Source organism: Notechis scutatus, unplaced genomic scaffold (assembly GCF_049901735.1).
Source record: "Notechis scutatus isolate UNSWTSFEM ecotype Mainland unplaced genomic scaffold, rNotScu1.2 NSCUSCF31, whole genome shotgun sequence".
NCBI lineage: Eukaryota > Metazoa > Chordata > Lepidosauria > Squamata > Elapidae > Notechis > Notechis scutatus.
Window position 1 is genome coordinate 34,245 of NW_028263154.1, and position 17,500 is coordinate 51,744.

General features: G+C 47.5%; 1 protein-coding gene across 4 annotated transcripts in view; it reads right to left on the reverse strand.

Moving 5' to 3' along the window:
* Nucleotides 1-7,434: 7,434 nt before the first annotated feature.
* The window catches only part of LOC148128511 (uncharacterized), a 190,457-nt gene continuing 180,391 nt past the window's right edge, over nt 7,435-17,500 (reverse strand). For 3 of the 4 annotated variants that reach the window (XM_087948895.1, XM_087948896.1, XM_087948897.1), the window contains 3 exons: nt 16,078-16,366; nt 11,642-11,852; nt 7,435-7,521 (listed from right to left, as the gene is read on the reverse strand). In XM_087948895.1, the coding sequence (XP_087805021.1) occupies nt 7,505-7,521; nt 11,642-11,852; nt 16,078-16,366 (517 nt within the window). In that variant the 3' untranslated portion in view covers nt 7,435-7,504. The remainder of the gene's footprint in view (nt 7,522-11,641; nt 11,853-16,077; nt 16,367-17,500) is intronic. The other variant, XM_087948898.1, reaches the window with a different exon arrangement.

Genomic DNA, 17,500 nt, shown 5'->3' on the forward strand with positions numbered 1-17,500 from the left:
AAAGCCCAAAGGGAACATCAGGCCAGCCATAAAACAAACTTGCATAGGAAAAGGAATCAAATAAAAGGTATTAAAGAAGCCCCTTAGACAAAAGCCCAAATAATTAAGAAAAGTAGGGAAAGAAAGAAAAGAAAACCCTTACAAACACAAGACATGCCAAATCAGCGAAACAAACAGACAAAAGGCACAAAATATATCACAAAGGAGACAGACAGGAGATTGCCACAAAACAAATATAAGAAACCATTAAGCTAAAAAAGATTATGACGAAACCGATAAAACAATCAAACCACCCCACAAAGTTTGCCTTCCGCACTCTGCGGAATTTACCTTCCGGCGGGAAGAAAGACAGGATTTAAAACATTAAGAAATACAAACACAAGCACTCACACAAAAGGAGAAAAGGGTATAAAAATCAGGGACTTACCATTCGAAGGTAGCTAGCCCAGGAACACAGAATTCTTGCTATCTCTCGCCTTCCTGAAACATAAAAAGATCCAGCTTTCAAGCAGTTGTCCGTATCCTTGTGCCGGAGTTCTCCCAGCGGGAAAATCGAATCCTCAGAAGAAAGGCATTTTGACAGCCTTTCAACAGAGGTGCAAATGTGAATGCGGCCACTGGGGAAGAGACCGGGTTCAGAGGGTCATGTGGATCCCACCAGAGTCAGTTGGGTGGCTGGGGCTTCAATCGGGGGGCTGAGTTCCAGTCCTGCCTGGGGAGCCAAGCCAGCTAGGAGGCTCTGGGCCAGCCGCTCTCTCGGAGTCCTGGGAAAGAGGCAATGGCAACGGCTTCTGAGCAGCCTGGCCAAGATCTCTGGGCCGGCCTCCCTGGGGGCTTCCGGACCACCTTCCCACCCATCTGGCCGAGGCTGAGGGGCCTCTCTGGGCCTGGCTTCCTCCTCACTGGTCAAACAGCCTCCAAAGGGCTGGATTCAGAGAGGGTTTGGCAGGGGACTGTGCTGTGAGGAGGGGGACGGAGGGGTCCTGGAGGGCCAGGGGGTCTGCAGTAGGTCTGCCCCCTCTCCAGTGAGGGCAGGGGAAGAGGGAGGCAGGGGAGAGGGAGGCAGGGGAGCCCCTCCCATCTGGTCTGGGCAGCTCAGGTGCTATCAAAAAGCCCACCTCTGAGGGAGGAGCCTTCCTTGGGATTGGCTGGGAGAGCGGCTCTGGCATCACAGGTGGGGGACAGGTGGAGCTCCCAGGTGAGCCCTGGGCACCTGCAGGCCAGGTGGGGCAGGTGGGGTCCAGGGGGGAGGGGAGGTCAGCTGCGAGGTGGACCACCTCGTCATCCGCGGTGACAGTATGTTAGGTGTAGCTTTGTTTCCTGCAAGGATTCCTAAAAGAGGTTTGTGGTCTGTGACAAGTGAGAAGTTTCTGCCATAGATGTACTCGTGGAACCTTTTTACTCCTGTTATTGCGGCCAATGCCTCTCTATCTAATTGCTGTAATTCCGCTCCGTTTTTGATATAGTTTTTGAATAGAATGCGATAGGTGCTTCTTTTCCATTGGGTAATATGTGGCTGAGTATGGCACCGATGCTGAATGGTGATGCATCGCACGTTAATGTTAGTGGCAGGGTTTCGCTGTATTGTATTAGCACACAGTCTGATGTAAGTAAGTCTTTGATTCCCTGGAATGCTGTTTCTTCTCGTCATCCCCAGGTCCATGTAGCTTTCTTATCAAGCAACCTGTGTAGTGGTTCCACTACCGTTGCTTTTTGTGGCAAAAATACATTGTAAAAATTAATAAGTCCCAAAAAGGCTTGTAAATCTGTTTTATTTTCGGGTCTGGGAGCTTCCTTTATTGCTCTGATTTTGTTTTCAGTGGGGTGGATTCCTTCTTTGTCTATGAGGTATCCCAGGAATTCAACCTTATCAGTGGCTAATTGGCACTTCTCTTTTTAACTTTAAGTCCCGCCTCTTTAAATTTTCATAAGACCTCCGTCAGGCAGTCTTTCAGTTGTTCTTTGTCCCTGGCTGATACTAATATGTCGTCAAAGTATGGTACCACCCCTTTATTCCTTGTAATAGGCGTTCCATTAAGCTCTGGAATACCCCGGGGCCCACACTAACTCCAAATTGCAGTCTGTTGCATTTGAATGCCCCCTGTGGGTCACAATTGTTTGTGCTTCCACTGTTTCTCGGTCAACTGGCAATTGTTGGTAGGCTTTGGCAAGGTCCAATTTCACGAAGATTCTACCTCCCCAAAAGAATGTAATAGGTGCTGTACCACCGAACTGGGTATGCACTTTGTTGTAGCGCATGGTTGAGGGTTGCCTTGTAGTCTCTCTGCAGATACGTACGGACCCATCTGGTTTAATAGGAGTAACAATTGGGGTATCCCACCTTCGTCGCCAGTGTTATGTTGTGGGAAGGAAGACTCGAGACCCAGTTGACCTTTTATTCTCTTTATTCTCTGTAGAACTGAACACTGGTGAAACCGGGCAGCCTTTTTTATAGCGGGCTGCTCGCGGCTTGCGCCAATGACGGCTCTTCAAATTTCCCGCCGTCCGGACCAACCTATCCAAGGTGACTATGCAAATACATAACAATTTCTAATACCAGAGAAGACCGAAGGGGCCATTCAGGCCTTGGATTTTGGGTGTGTCCATGCCTGTGTCAAAAGGGGTTAAAATGAGGATTTATTTTAAACTGTCCACCTGGAAATGGACTGAAATGAGTCTTGCAGGAGTGATGTGTCCACTTTGAGAGAAACCTCTCAAGGGGGAAAGGGGCCATGAGGGCAGGAGGGCCAGAGCCTGAAATTATGCAGGGACAATCAAGGCCTAAATCTTGGGGCAAGCCAGGAATTCTCCACATTCAGGGCTTCCTGGCTCAGGACAGGACATAATTCTGCATTATTCCTTGTATTTTTCCATTCACTGGACTGGTTTCCAAGGTGGCGGCTGGAAAACTTCCTGGGGAGCCAAGAGGGAGGAAGAAATAAATCCCCAGCCTTTCCCTTCATCATAGGGGGGAAGAGGCTCCTCTGCAGGGCTGGGAATGAGCCCGTGAAGAAGGACTCGGCTCCAAGTTTCAGAGCTCCAGATTTGGAAATTCATCTGTGGGAAGCAAATATGCTTTTCTTGCTGAAAGGAAACAAGGCTGAGATGTGGTCAGCTGAGAAGGAGCAATCCTGGCTACTTCATGCCCAGGTTTCCTGCCCTCCTGAAAGGGCTCCCTGCAGATGGAGACCCTCAGTGGGCTCAGGGTCCCTTCCCAGAGAGCCAACCCTCTCCCGGGTGTCAGGCTGGGTCTCCTCTACGCTTTTCTGGGGAGCATTGGGCTTTTTCGGGGAGGAGTCAATGCCCCCCTGAAATGGGGGAAGCAAGGGGAAGCGGTTCCAAGGCAGCAGCTGCATCAAACCAAAACAATCCCCAAAATTGGTCACCAGGAAGTTGCAGCCTGGGAATGAAAACCAACCTGATAGCAATCTGTCCGTCCATGAAGGTCCTGCAGTGAAGATGGGAGACAACCTTCCTTCCTCCCTGGACCTTCCCCTCATCCACCCAGGGTCCCCACCCAAATCACCCCGGATAAAAAGACCCTGGTTGCAACTGGAGCCATGTGGGATCTCCTGCTTGGCCAGGACATGGAGGGTGCAATGGCTCAATGGGTGGCCTTTCTTTTTGCCCATCTTCAAGGAGGTTAATACCTCCAACCCTGCACCTGTGTGAGGCTGGGGGTCTCTTCTCCCACCCCACCCCACCCCATTCCGCTGCTTTCCTGGCTGGGGGCTGGAGGGTCCCCTCGCTCTGGCAAAACCCCAGGGGCCTCTTGGCAACAGAGTGAGGCTCCTGGAAGCAGCAACCCAGGAGAGGCAGCCGGTTGCCAGGATGGCGGCTGGCTTTGCCCCCTCCGATCTGATTCCCGGTGGTCCTGGGGGCCTTGGGAGGAGATCCCGGGGGTCCCTCTTGGAAGGAAGCCAGGGGGAAGGGGGAAAGGCTGGGGAGGGGCAGCCTTTCCTCCTTGGGGCTGCGAGAGAGGCCAGGGGTCCTGGCAAGGCTCTCTCCCCAGAGAAGGACCAAGAATGTCAGCCTTTTCTCCGTGTTTTTATGGGGGGGATTCAAGGATGGACTCTCCTGTCCCTCCAGCCGTCCCCTGAGGAGCAGGCCAGAAGCCCTCGATCCCCCATGGACAAGGGGAAGAGGCTGCCTTCAGAAGTGGGGGGGCTCTGTCCCTGGAGGTCTTCCAGGAAGGCCTGGACACTCGTTTGCATGGAATGGTCTGGGGTCTCCTGCTTGGGCAGGGGGTTGGAATAGATGACCCCCAAGGTCCCTTCTGGATCCATTCTGATGGGATCTTAAGGGCAGGAGCCTCTTTGTCAAAAAATGGCTCTGAGGACAACATGGAGTCCTCCACTTACAAACATCTGTTTGGTGACTGAAGTTACAACGGCACTGAGGAAAGTGACTTATGACCAGTCTTCACACTAACGACCATTCCAGCACCCCATGGTCACGTGACAAAAACTCAGGCGTGTATTTATGACACTTGCAGTACCTTGGGGTCATTGGGGTCACTTGAAGTCTTGCTTAATGACCGCATGATTTAACTAAACACTGCACTCATTTGCTTCACAACCGAGGCAAAAATGTTGGTAAAATGAGACAGAACTTACTTAGCAACAAAAATTGTGGTCATAAATGGAGGATTGCCTTTATTGCCTTATAGTTCCTTGAAATTTATCTCCAGAGACATTCAGGATCTCTTAGTCAGAATATTCACCTTTCTTTTCCCCACTTCTGCTCGCTTTCAGGGAGCCTGGAGTAAAGTCCTTGGTAGGATTTATTTCTGGGGCTTCCGGGGCTGGAAGTACCCCCAGAGGACTGAGGTGAACCCCCAGGTGAAGCCTTCAAGGGTTGCACTGCTGGGCTTCCCACCTTGGAGAGAAAGTGAGAGAGAGAGAGAGAGACCCTCTTTCCTCTGGTGGAGTTTGAGACGCCCCCAAACTCCTGCTTGCAACTATTCACACGGTGCAGCCACAATGAGCCCAATTTCATCAGGATGCAGCCTGACTCTCCCATTGGGCTTCTCCTCCTTCCACATCTTCTGGACTCTGGTCTCAACTAGCTCAAGCATTGGGGAAAAGAACCGGCTTTAATCAGGGGATGGAGAGAGGATGGTGGATCTCATGGAGAAGCTTCTTTCACAGGGCAGGAGCAGCTATGGGAAAGGGGCGCTAACTAGGTCTTATTGGATGAGAACATCTAAGCAAGAAGACCTGGAGACCTCTGCCTCCTCTGGCTTGGTGGGATGGCCAATGGCTCTCATGGAGATTGTCAAACAACATAGTTGGAGCTTGGCTCCCACACAAGCCATCTTACCACTTTTCCTATTCATTCTCTCATAGATACACTTTTAGCTGCTGTCAGTATGACTAAGGTATCAAATTCATTGGCAGTGGCTGAATAACAAATTCCTCTGAATGATTTTCAGAGTTCCCTTTAGCAAGATTTATTGAGATGAAGAGAGTTGCAAGGATTACAGTCATTCAAACATTTCCCATTGAAAAATGTAGACATGATTTCTTTGATTTCTGCACATTATCTAAGTTGAAATAATTAGTGTCTACTTTGAAATAAAATGAAATTTTACAATTCTTTAAATGTCACAGTGTTATGTCTTATGTTTTTACATTTGTTCTGGCTGTAAGCTGCTCCTTTGTGTTCAGCTCTGGCCTCAGAAGGATAATGTAGCACTTGGGGATGAAGATGCAGCCCACCAGACCAGCACTGGAGGCCAGGATGGAGAAGACCTGCACAGCCACCATGTGTTTCCCTTTGGTGCTCAGGTAGGTGGGCACAAAAGTCACCCAGACACTGCAGAAGACCAGCATGCTGAAGGTGATCAGCTTGGCTTCGTTGAAGGTCCCGGGCAGATTCCTTGCCAGGAAAGCCACCGTGAAGCAGATGGCAGCCAGGAAGCCCATGTAGCTGAGGGTGACGTAGAACATGACAACAGCCCCTTCATTGCATTGCAGGATGATCTCTCCAGGCTGGGAGTGGAGGTCAGAGTCAGGGAAGGGGGGAGAAACTCCCAGCCAGATGGAGCAGTTGAGCACTTGGACAGAAGAAGAAGAAAGGATGATGGAGTTGGCCAAGCTCTTTCCCAACCATCTCTTTGCTCGGTTTCCTGGTTTTGTGGCCAGGAAGGCCAGCACCACCATGATGGTTTTGGCCAAGAGAGAAGAAACAGCAACTGAGAAGATGATGCTGAAGACCGTTGTCGGAGAAGGCAGGTGGCTTTCCTTGGTTGACCAATGAAGAGAGAAGAAGACAAGAAGCAAAGCAGGAGGGAGACCAGGAGGATGTAGGAAAGGTCCCGGTTGTTGGCTTTGACTAGGGAGTTTCTCTGTATTTAATGAAGATGATTAAAACAAGGCTTGTGGTTAGGAAGAAGAGTAGGGCAAAAGAAACCAGGATGATGCCCAGAAGTTCTTCATAAGACAGGAAGGTTATAACTTTGGGGATACATTGGACTCTTTCTTTATTGGGGTATTTATCATCTGGACATTTGGTGCATTTTTCTGTATCTGAGAAAACAAAAACAAAAAAAAAACCCCGTATTTCTTTGTCCTTTGCATTTCAAGATACATTGTAAGTTCTTTGGGAACAAGTGATTATCAGGAGCATTTTCCAGGACGGATTTCTTCATATCTCCAGTGATAGAAAATAAGTGTAAATATTTTTTAAAAAATATAGCTACGGTATATTTTTGATAGGTTATGAAATTGAGGGAAGGTTTGGACTTGAAATATTTCCTTTGTAATGTTCAGAATATTGATAGGAACCTCCATTAGTAAGGGTAAATAATGAATCAATTAATCTTTCTAGAGAAACTTATCTGCCCGGTGGCAATTCTTGTCATACTTGCCTCAGAGGAGGCTGATGGATCAAGGGATTGCTCCAAACAATTTGGAATGGCCTTTGGAGCAGTGGTGATACGGGTGCAGCCAGAAACAGGCATAACTGTCCATGCCACCACATTGTGCATCTCGTATATCAGAAATACCTTTTCAGTGTTCCTCAAAGGGAACGCATGTAGACTGCACTGCAATCCTCCTTTCAGGAGGTGGACCTAAAACAATTCCTCGTGTTTCAAGGAACTCAGGTGTTCCTAGAGAAGTAAATGTGGAAGGAAGGACACATCCAAGCTAAAAAGAAGAAATATTTTCTCTGGCAGTAGTAAAGCTTGTCCAATCTGCCACAGCCACCTCTCTCTATCCAGCCCTTCCTTCACAGTCTTTTTGCTCTTCTGTTTAGATAAGAAATGGGGCATTTTGGAAATAAACCAGAAATCAGTTCAGCTTCAAAGTATTTTTTAATTCATACTTTCATGACAATGCTCTGGATGGATCCAGTTCCACCAGGCCTTCCTTTCCTCTGGTGTCACCCACCTTTCTGAGTGGAGAAGGTTCCCTCCGGACAAGGAATGCAGTCGTAGCAGCAAACTGGCTCTCCTTCTCGAGCCCTCTTGACAAATCCAGGATGACAACTTTCCACACATTCAGATTGAGGAAAGGACTGAGCAGAAAAGAAATAAGATTGCAAAGGAAATATGTGGAAAATGGAGGTAAAAATGGATATTAGACAAGTTACTAGCCTCTGGTCTTCACTTCAGTAAGCAAAATCTCTCACTATTTCCAAATGGTTAGAGATATAACTTCTGGAAGATTCTTCCGTTAGTTCCTCTCTTTTGCTTTTGGCATCTCACATTGCCAAAAAAAAAAAAGGACTTTATTAAATAGAAAAGTCTGGAGAGATGGAACCAGGGGTCAGATTCTACTGGTTCTGTCCAGTTCTATCGAACCAGTTGTTATGATTCTGCACAGTTCAGAGAACCAGCAAATTGCACACTAACTGGCCCCGCCCCTCTCTTCCCACCCCCCCTCCGCTCCCAGTCAGTCCTTATCGTGCATGCGTGGCATCGCCTGCAGCCTGCTTTTGCCCACTCGCCAGTCCAGCCATTGCTGCATGCCTTCCGCTGTGGCCCTGCCTGATCTCCCTGGGTGAGTGAGGCTCTGCAAGCTCTGGGGCCCAGTCACCTACCTGCCACTGCCGGTCACCTTTACCCCCCAACCCACTTGCCTTTTGCTGCCACCACCCGCCCCTCACCCCCAGCAGGTAAGGCCCAGTATCTGTGGTGAATCCAGGCGGGGGTGAGATGCAGACTGGTGGGGACCCGAGTTACATTTTCGCACAGCTCCAGGTGGCAGAGATAAACTGGATTCAAGCGGCTGCTTCTCTGCCGCCCAGAGCCACCCATTTCCCTATTGGAGGGAAGTAGCAAACTTTTCGCTGTGGCGGGAAAGACTCTCTTGCTTTCCCAGCAGCAGGAGAACATGAGCCTCTCCACATGTCCTCCGGTACAGTGAAATTTAGCTGGGATTCACTGCAGGTGCTGGGCCTTACCTTCTGGGGGTTAGGGGTCCAGGTGGCAGCAGCAAAAGGCAAGTGGGGGGGGGTAAAGGTGACCGGCAACCCGGTCGTACCCATGTCGGCAACAGGTGTCGTCATTTTGAAGTTGAGGGAGAATTTGGAGAAAGAGATGGAGAGTCCTGCAGTGGCCGGCACAGGAGCGCCATTGAGAAGCGGGGACGTGGCCTTCTGGTGGTCCAACCTACTGTTCAGGCTGGAGGCGAGCCACAGGAAGTCAGAGCAGTGAGGGAAAAGGGAACTGCCAGGGGGAGCTACCCTCTCCGTGCCGAATTGAGACCATTTGGGGTAGTCCTAGGAATTGGGTGAGTCGAGGCGCAGGTCCTTGCCTTCTTAGCTCAGGGAATGGCCTTTTCTGCAGGAGAAGGACTGCGGATGGGGAGGTCTACCTGAGTGACTCCTCCGCCGTCTTCACCAGATTATTTGGACACTTACAAGCAAGCACAGCTAAAGGCACTGCTGTCGCATGTCAGCCCAGGCCTCACCCCGTGGCTCTGTAAAGCCAACACCAAAGAAGTGGTCGATCAGGTAAACCTGTGGGGCAATGCTCACTCGGATCTCGGCCGCTCCAGGTCATCCGACCTCAAAGCCCTTTAGGAGATGCCGTTCCCAGGTTTCTACTTGCCTGTGCTTGGTCACCCCCTCTTCACACCTTGATGAAGCGGATGGCCCTGCCCCTCACCATCACCTCTCTCACCTGCCCTAAGAAGGTGAGTGTGATGGTGGGGATAGCAAAGAGGCCGGGTCCCTATCTTCCTGACTCTCTCTCCCACTCTGTGTGCTGTGTGTGTCTCCTGAAAGCGCAGCTGGCCAAGCCAGCAAGCTCTCCTTGGCACTCTTCACACTTCTTTCATTTCTTTTTGGAATCCAGACTGGCTGAACAATTGCCAGACCACTGTGGAAGCGTCCCTTCGGTGACCTCCTCCTCCCTCCTCCTCCTCCTCTCATAACCGGCGGTTGTGGCGTGGACGGGAGGGTGCATGCGCACGGGGAGATGCTCCTCAAGCAAATGCCAAAGCACAGCAAAACCTGGTATGGGGTGGGTGGCTGCTCACTTGAGGAGCGAGCGTCTCCCCACACAACTGCACCTTCCTGATCCATCCACAGCTTCTGGGTGCGAGAGGAGGAGGAAGAGGAGGAGGAGGAGGGTCCCCCGAATGGACGCTTCCACCGCAGTCTGGCAATCGTTGTTTAGCCAGTCTGGATTCAAAAAGAAGAAATGAAAGAAGTAGCGAAGAGCGCCAAGGAGAGCTTGCTGGCTTGGCCATGCCGCGGCTTTCAGGGAGACACACACACACACACATTCACAGATACACACACACACACAGAATGGGGGAGAGAGAGGGGAAGATAGGGACCCGGCCGCTTCGCTATCCCCCACCGTCACCCTTACCTTCTCACACTGCTCCATTTTGTGAACCACCTATGGTTTAGTATCTCCTTCAAACTGGTGAGAATCCCACAAGGGCTGGGGAATGTGTCACTAAGAGCTTCAGGTTTGTTTGCTCCTTGTGCCCAAACTAGCAAAGAAAAAAGGGAATTCTGTTGAGCAGGGCCTGAATTCAGATGAATTTGAATCCTGATTGGGTGGAGGTTCTTTTGGTCCCATTGGGAGAGAAGCTTCGTCCTGCTTGGGGAAAAGTGTCCCCTGAAAGGGCCAGTTCATAGTTCGGGAGGTTCTTAAAGAGACCCGACCTGGTCAGACTTATCCATGCCTCTCTTTTACACACACACACACACACACACACACACACAAAGGGGGGGAGGAGGGGAAGACAGGGAAAGAGGCAGAATGAGAGAGAGATACAGAGAGATACAGAGAGGGGGAAAGAGAGAGAAAGAGAGGGAAAGAGTGAAATAGAGGGAATGAGAGAAGAGGAAGAGAGAGACAAGAAAGGAAAGAGAAAGAAATAAAAGAGAGAAAGGAGGCAAAAGGAGATAAATGGATAGACAAAGAAAGGGAGAGATGGAAGGACAGGACAAAGAAAGAAAAAGAAAGAAAGAGATGGAGGGAGGATAAAGTGAATGAGATATATGGATGGATAGATAAATACATGGACGGAGGGAGGGAGACAGAGAGAGAAAAAAGGAGAGGAAGGAAGGACACAAACCCTGGTTTCAGAAGACTCTTTGAAGCAGCACAGCAATCTAGGGCTGGCCTGCAAGGGATCTCGGAGGTCATCTAGTCCAACCCACTGCTCCAGCAGGAGATCCTTACAGAATCAAAGAATAGCAGGGTCAGAAGGCTGTGTGTGTGTGTTGTGTGTTTGTTTATGGTTGTCAAAACTCCAAAACCAGGTCAAGGAGCTCTGGGGAGATCAGTCATAAATTAGAACAATTGCTAAGCAACTGGCCATTAAGCGAGGACCAATTGTATTTGGTTTGCCAGTCACATGGCCACCAGGCCATGCCCATCTGGTCACGTGACCCCCAAGCCACACCCACAAATTAAGCCACACCCACAGAACAGATTGTTACAAAATTTGAATCCCACCCCTGGATGGAACTGAGAAAAGATTTCAGCATTAAGTGATAACCAGCTGGTTCCTTCTCATGACCCCATTAACATGCATTTCTCCCCTCTTCTCACACCCTTAATTTTAAGGTGTGATATCAGAACAATCTTGATAATTTCAGGTGAACTGAAAGCCTTGGAGCTGCTTCCTAGGAGCAGAAGGCCCATTGCTCCATCCCAGGGAGGGTGAAAGGGAGGCATGGAGAGCTCTGGCCAGGTCCGGCCTCCTTAAGAGCCTCCCAGATTATGGAGCTGCCCCTTCAAGGGACACTTTTCCCCAAGCAGCACGAGCGGAAGCTTCTTTCCCCCAATGGGGCCAAAAGGACCTCCGTCCAATGATGATTCAATCCCATCCAATACAGTCCAAGGCTGGATTCAGGCCCCGGTCAGCAGAATTGCCGCCTTCGTTGCTATTCTGGGCACAAGGAGCAAACAACCAGAAGCTACTAGCGACACATTCCCCAGCCCTTGTGGGATTCTCACCCATTTGATGGTGACCCTTAATTGTACGTGGTCCACAAAATGGAACAATACTGATGCCTCCCAAGCAGCCTAAGGGAAAAAAATCTGGTTTCTCCTGCCCAGATTCAATTCTCAGTGAAGGTCAACCACCTTTGGGGAATAGCATCAGCCCTCTTGAAATGGGACCTCAGGCTTTGGAAAATGGAGAGAAGACAACAAACTTTCTCCTACCTTGTTGAGCAACTTTAGCCGTGAAAGAACATCTTTGTCGATATAAAGTCTGTCTTACAAAATACGCCACAGTCTCTTCCCTGGGATGATCCCTGGGAAGAACGAAGAAGCCCGAAATGAACAGATCTGCTGCTACCTCTCTATTTGGGTCCATGTAGAGTTCCTGGTTTGAAATATTGACAAACTCATTCTTCTCCAGGAAAGGATGGAACTAGAATGGGAACATGCAGCAATTTTAAGAATGGGGGATGAGTTAGTGCACTTTCTGAACTCAAACAAGGTCTCAAAGATCTGGAAATCCAACAAGATGGGGCTGCTCTTCCCAAGAATGTTTATTTGAGCAGCCTTTAGAGCAACGAGATATTTATATCGAATAACCCTGCCAAAAGTCCAAAGGGAATTAATCTCCCAGAGCCCTTTCAGGGGCTGATACAAAGAAAGAGCGCCTGAGCTGAGCCTGGGGCCCTGAGGACAAGGGGCCACTTGAACTGCAGCTCACGCAGAGGTGGTATTCAACCGGTTCTCACCAGCTCGGACGAACCGGTGGTCACCCCTGGTTGGCCACACCCTGAACCGGGTCGCCCGCTTGTCCCAGTCGCTCTCCGAGCTTTCCCTACCACGTGGTGGCTATGGCGCATGTCGGGTAGATGTCCCAGGGCTGTTGCACATGCACACTGTTTTTATCGCGTTACTCATGCAGTGCGCATGTGCAGCAGCCCTGGGACATCCGCCTGCCTGCCCTCCCTCCCGGAGCACGTTTTCTTCCTTCTTCCGGTGGATGCCCCAGGTAGGTGGGCAGATGTCCTGGGGCTTCTCGCCTCCTTGTTGCGATATGCCTGCAGGAGCCCCTCAGGCCAGCTGAGCCGACAGATAAATACATGGAAGGAGGGAGAGAGAAAGAAGGAGAGGAAGGAAGGACACAAACCCTGGCTTCAGAAGACTCTTTAAAGCAGCACAGCAATCTAGGGCTGGCATGCAACGAATCTCGGAGGTCATCTAATCCAACCCCTGCTCCAGCAGGAGAACCTTACAGAATCAAAGAATACCAGGGTTAGAAAGCTCTGTGTGTGTTTGTGTGTGTGTGTGTGTGTGTGTGTGTGTGTGTGTGTGTCTGAGTGTGTGAGTATTTTTGTGTGCATCTGTGTTTGTGTGTTTGTGTTTATGATTTTCAAAACTCCAAAACAGGACAAGTAGCTCTGGGAGATCAGTCATAAATTAGAACACTTGTTAAACAACCGGCCATTAAGCAAGGACCAATTGTATTTGGTTAGCCAGTCACATGGCCACAAAGCCAAGCCCACTCAGTCACATGGCCACAAAGCCACGCCCATCTGGTCACATGACCAGCAAGCCACACCCACAAATTCAAGCCATGCCCACAGAACCAGTAGTAAAAAAATTGAATCCCACCAGTGAGTTCACAGCCTGCTATGCGGCATCTCCTATCAGGACTCAGGGATTCACTTTGTGACGACTCTCCTAATAAAATATCCGGGAAATACGGAACTGTTTTACGTGCAAGTGCAGTTATCAGATCAGTAAGAAGGAGTTTCTCTGAATGGGGCCAAATTCTGTTCTGCTGTAATGCAAAATGATGTATTTATTTATTTAGGACATTTATATTGCCACATATTCGCACATGACTCAGCATTAGGCAGACTCTAACTGCCCCTTGACTGTTGTTTATTTTTATTTTTCTCCATTATTATTATTATTAATTGTAATGCTGGTCTCTGACTGTACTAAAAGTGGACTGGATGAAGGAGGAAGCTGTGTTGGAGACATTTGCCATCTTGAGTTATGTGTAAATAAATATATTTTTATGAAAACAATCTCAAAATCGTACTTGACTGCAACCTGAAACTGAGTCTTGAGAGAAGACAAGGAGGAGATTATGGGAGCAGCTTCTCCAACTTAGAAAATCTCTCAGTTGGACAAGGGAGGATTCAACACTCTTCCAAGGACTGAAAGAGGTGTTGGGAGTAGTTAAAACCCTCCCCTCTCCTAGGAAAATGAAATATTTTAGGATATACTAAAAAGGCAGAATATATTTCCCTAAAAAGAAAAGTAGAAACTCAGAGAGGCTGAAACTCCGCCCCTCCCACCTTTGCTAATGGACCATTACTCTGGCCTAGGCCAGTCTATATTTTACATAACAAAGATCTACTCTAGGTAAAGCTATATAGAAATTGCCCAAAGCCCTTTCATTACATCACCATCCAGCCAGGCTCAACCAAGCCTGGGACTCAGGACAGCCTATAGAGTTGCCCCTACATGGCCCCATGGGAGCCTGACAACCGATCAGAATACAAGCTCAAATTCAAATCCCAACAGAGGGCATCAAACAATTGCACTCTCAGCATCTCAGCCCTTCTTTCCTCAACCAAGGCATGTGCTCCTGTCCACCATTAAAGCATGTTTCCAAGCAGTCACCATGTTTCCAGCGTCTTTCTTCCCTGCCTGGAACTGAACCCAGAAGGAGATTTCTTCTAACAGAGGCTAGACAGAAACTTCAGATCTGCTCCCTGTTATTCCGGAGCGTCAGACAGGAGCAATTAGATGGTGCAAATCTCTTGACCTTTTGCAGCACAAGAAGGTTGAGATGTTCCCCCCTTCTCCTTTGGGTTCCTTCTCCAAAGGATCTCAGATTAATGGATCCCTATCGGGACCCCCATACCTGCCATGGCTGCAGCCTCGGAGCCCCCAACCTCTTTTCTCCCTCCTTCCTTCCCCTCCTCGATCTGGAGGAATACGCGGCATTCATGGCCTGGGCCAGAATCTTCATGATACTGTAGCGAAGACGGTCATTTATGATCCGTTTCCTGTTCCTTTTCTCCTGGGTCTCCAGTGGGGCTTTCTGGGTGCATCTTTGCGGCCTTTGACAGAAAAGATGTGCTTGGAAAGGGAACAGCGAAAATAATGATCTTGAAACGGATCTTCCACAAAGAAATGGGGTTCAAAGGCAGCATCTCTTGGCCTTTTTTTTTATCAGATAACCAAAATTCAAAATACTATGGATGTATTTGAGAGGTATGTGCTTCTTTATTGTATACACTGCAAAACTTGTGAGGATCCAGACTTTCCTTCAATGGATCCTGGCAAATGCATAAGTGCTTCATGGAAAGGAATAATTCTGTCCCCAATGGAAATAAATTCTATGAAGTGGACAAAGACGTTGATTTGTCTCCATTTAAAGAGGGCCTCCTGAGGGGTGCTGTATGTCCAGTTGTTGTGAATTGTTCTGATATAACCACACAAATTCCACTCCTGACAAGCATCGGAGGGAAAGTCCTCATGAAATTTTCTCCATTTTCTGTGTCTGAAGCAAAGAGGCCAATCAGGGTCCATCTGAAATGGAGGAGCAGCTGGACAATTGCTGGGTATTGGAATCCTTCTTTGGGGAGCATCTGGTGGAAAAAAAAGGGAATCTCCTTTTATCACTCAGAGCCTCTGAAGGAATTAGAGCAGTGATCTGAAAAAGTAATGAAGAATGCTGTGTTATAATGTGGTCCAGATCAACTCCAAAATAATACTTATTTACAAACCCAATTTTGTTTTGATGAATATATAAGAATAGTTTGTTCCTTAGTCATGGTTTAAAATATTTAAGACAGAATATTAACAAGATTGTCTATAAAAATGGAACGCAAAATCATATTAAACAAAAAAACAATAAAAATGCAATGTAAATTTTTGTGTCACCCATACAATTCCAACAATTAGATTCAAATTTGCAGATGTTAGATAAAATGTCTGGATCTAAGATATAGGGCTGTATTATATGCTATTTTTGAGTACTAAAACCTCTTTCTCAGCTTCTATATCCCAAATTCTTTGTGAAGCAATTTTTCAGCTTCTTCTCTAGATGTACAAGAGACTAAGAGACCACAACTGCTAACACAAATTGACAGTTGTACAATCCAATAAGTGTTTAATTGAAATTTTGTCTTTTTTGGGACCATGTCTGTTTCATCACTTTAATTTTAACCCAATAATTATATACCCTGAATTTATACAAAGCAGAAATTGTGTAAATTAACAATTATCTATGAGGGCAGGAGCTGAACTCCTTTTATCCATCCCAAAGATACTCTTCTTGGTCTGAATATTTTTTATACATAGACAGGACTATTGCCAACTTGATTCCGATTTGATAAGGCAGATATTATTGATATGTGAAAATGAATACGGTAATGGAGGACCTCAAAACCTGGATAGTTTTTCAATAGTAGAATATTCAGTAGAATATCCTCTAGGGACCTTATGGCTCTTCAGGCCTTTAATGGTGAACTTGAAGATGAACATAATAGGCTAAGACATAGTTGTTATGTTCCCTAATATTCTGAAAAACAGCTCTTGAATTCTATGAAGATATTGGATATGTTGTTCATCCCCACCATCCCACTCACCTTAGATAGACAAAAACACACACAAACCTGTGGGACTTTGTAGGTGCCTACAAACGTTGACATCTGGATGGAGATGGCCCTGACAGCTACATCAATCAGAGCCAGGAGGTTCTCCTTCCTCCCACAGCCGTAGTTGGGGACATTGGATTCTCCAGTGGAAAGAATGTCCAGCAAGACATCAGAAGTGCGTAAAGTGCTCATATAGTTGTCATGGATGTTGTAACCAAGTGTGAGATTGTGCAGGAGCTGTGAATTCTTGCTGACCATTTGAATAGCAAAAATTGATTCTAGGATATTTGTTAGAGCAGAACTCTTCCTATTGAAAAACAATATTCATGTTATTATATTCAATAGCAACAACAAATGTTTTTAAAATATATCATCCTTCACAAACCTACTAAGCCTTAGGCCAACATTGATCCAAATCGAATGATCAATTATGCAAATGAGAGAGGCAACTACAATTGTTTCAGTCACTACTTAAACAAAGCTCATTATTCAAGTGATGAACTCAGGAATGAACTGAGAAAGGAAAATCACCTGGATTTCATTCAGGTTTTTAAAAACTCCATCATTTGGATTTTACTCTCTTCTACAAAGTAAGGCAAAAAGGGAAGCCATGGAAATCAAAATCATTCAGGAAATTAGACAGGTGCTGAGGTACAAAAGTGAAATAAGAAGAAAAGGAGAGTGTTAGAATTGCACATGGAGGGAGTGCAACTCCATCACCCTGCATGACTTACGAAGTAGGAGGTAGAGGAGGGCGGTTGAAAGGCCACATTATAGGTGACACATTTATTTCAGTTGTGACCACACCAATGAGATGGTCTCCAGGCCTGTAAAAGCTCCATGGATTGTAGCCATCCTGGTGCTCCAAACTCAATGGGCATTTCCTTCTCAGCTTCCCACAGACTGATGGGGACACCACCAGCAGCAGAAGCAGAAGCAGGAGGTCCATCATTCATGGCATTAATCAATCCACTTCCTGTTTCTAACAGAAACAACAGCAATCGTTGGAAAAATGCAAAGACTCTGAGAAGTGCCAGTGGCTTTCCTGATTTAAACAGAGAACTACTCAGTTTCATCTGCAAAGGAGAGAAAGGTGCAATCAAGAACAGAGCCTGTACCTGTCCCAAAACATGGTCCCAGAGAGCTTCACCCAAGGAATTTATTCTTTTCTGATAGAAGATCCTTTTCATGTGGCTTCAATCTGATGTCTACATCGAAGTCTAAAACTGGAGATATAGCATCACAGGTCTCAAAGGCCCAGATGGTCATAATTACAGTGAGAAGCAACTTCTCCTCTTGGGATCCTGAACTTTTTCTGGGCTCCATCTGCAGAGGAGAGACTGGAATAAACCATGTTAGTAAAAATTACAGATATACCCCTGGGGTCACTGTTTTGTTGTGGTTGTGGTCCTTCCTTCCAGTCAGGGCAAGTCCAGAAAGT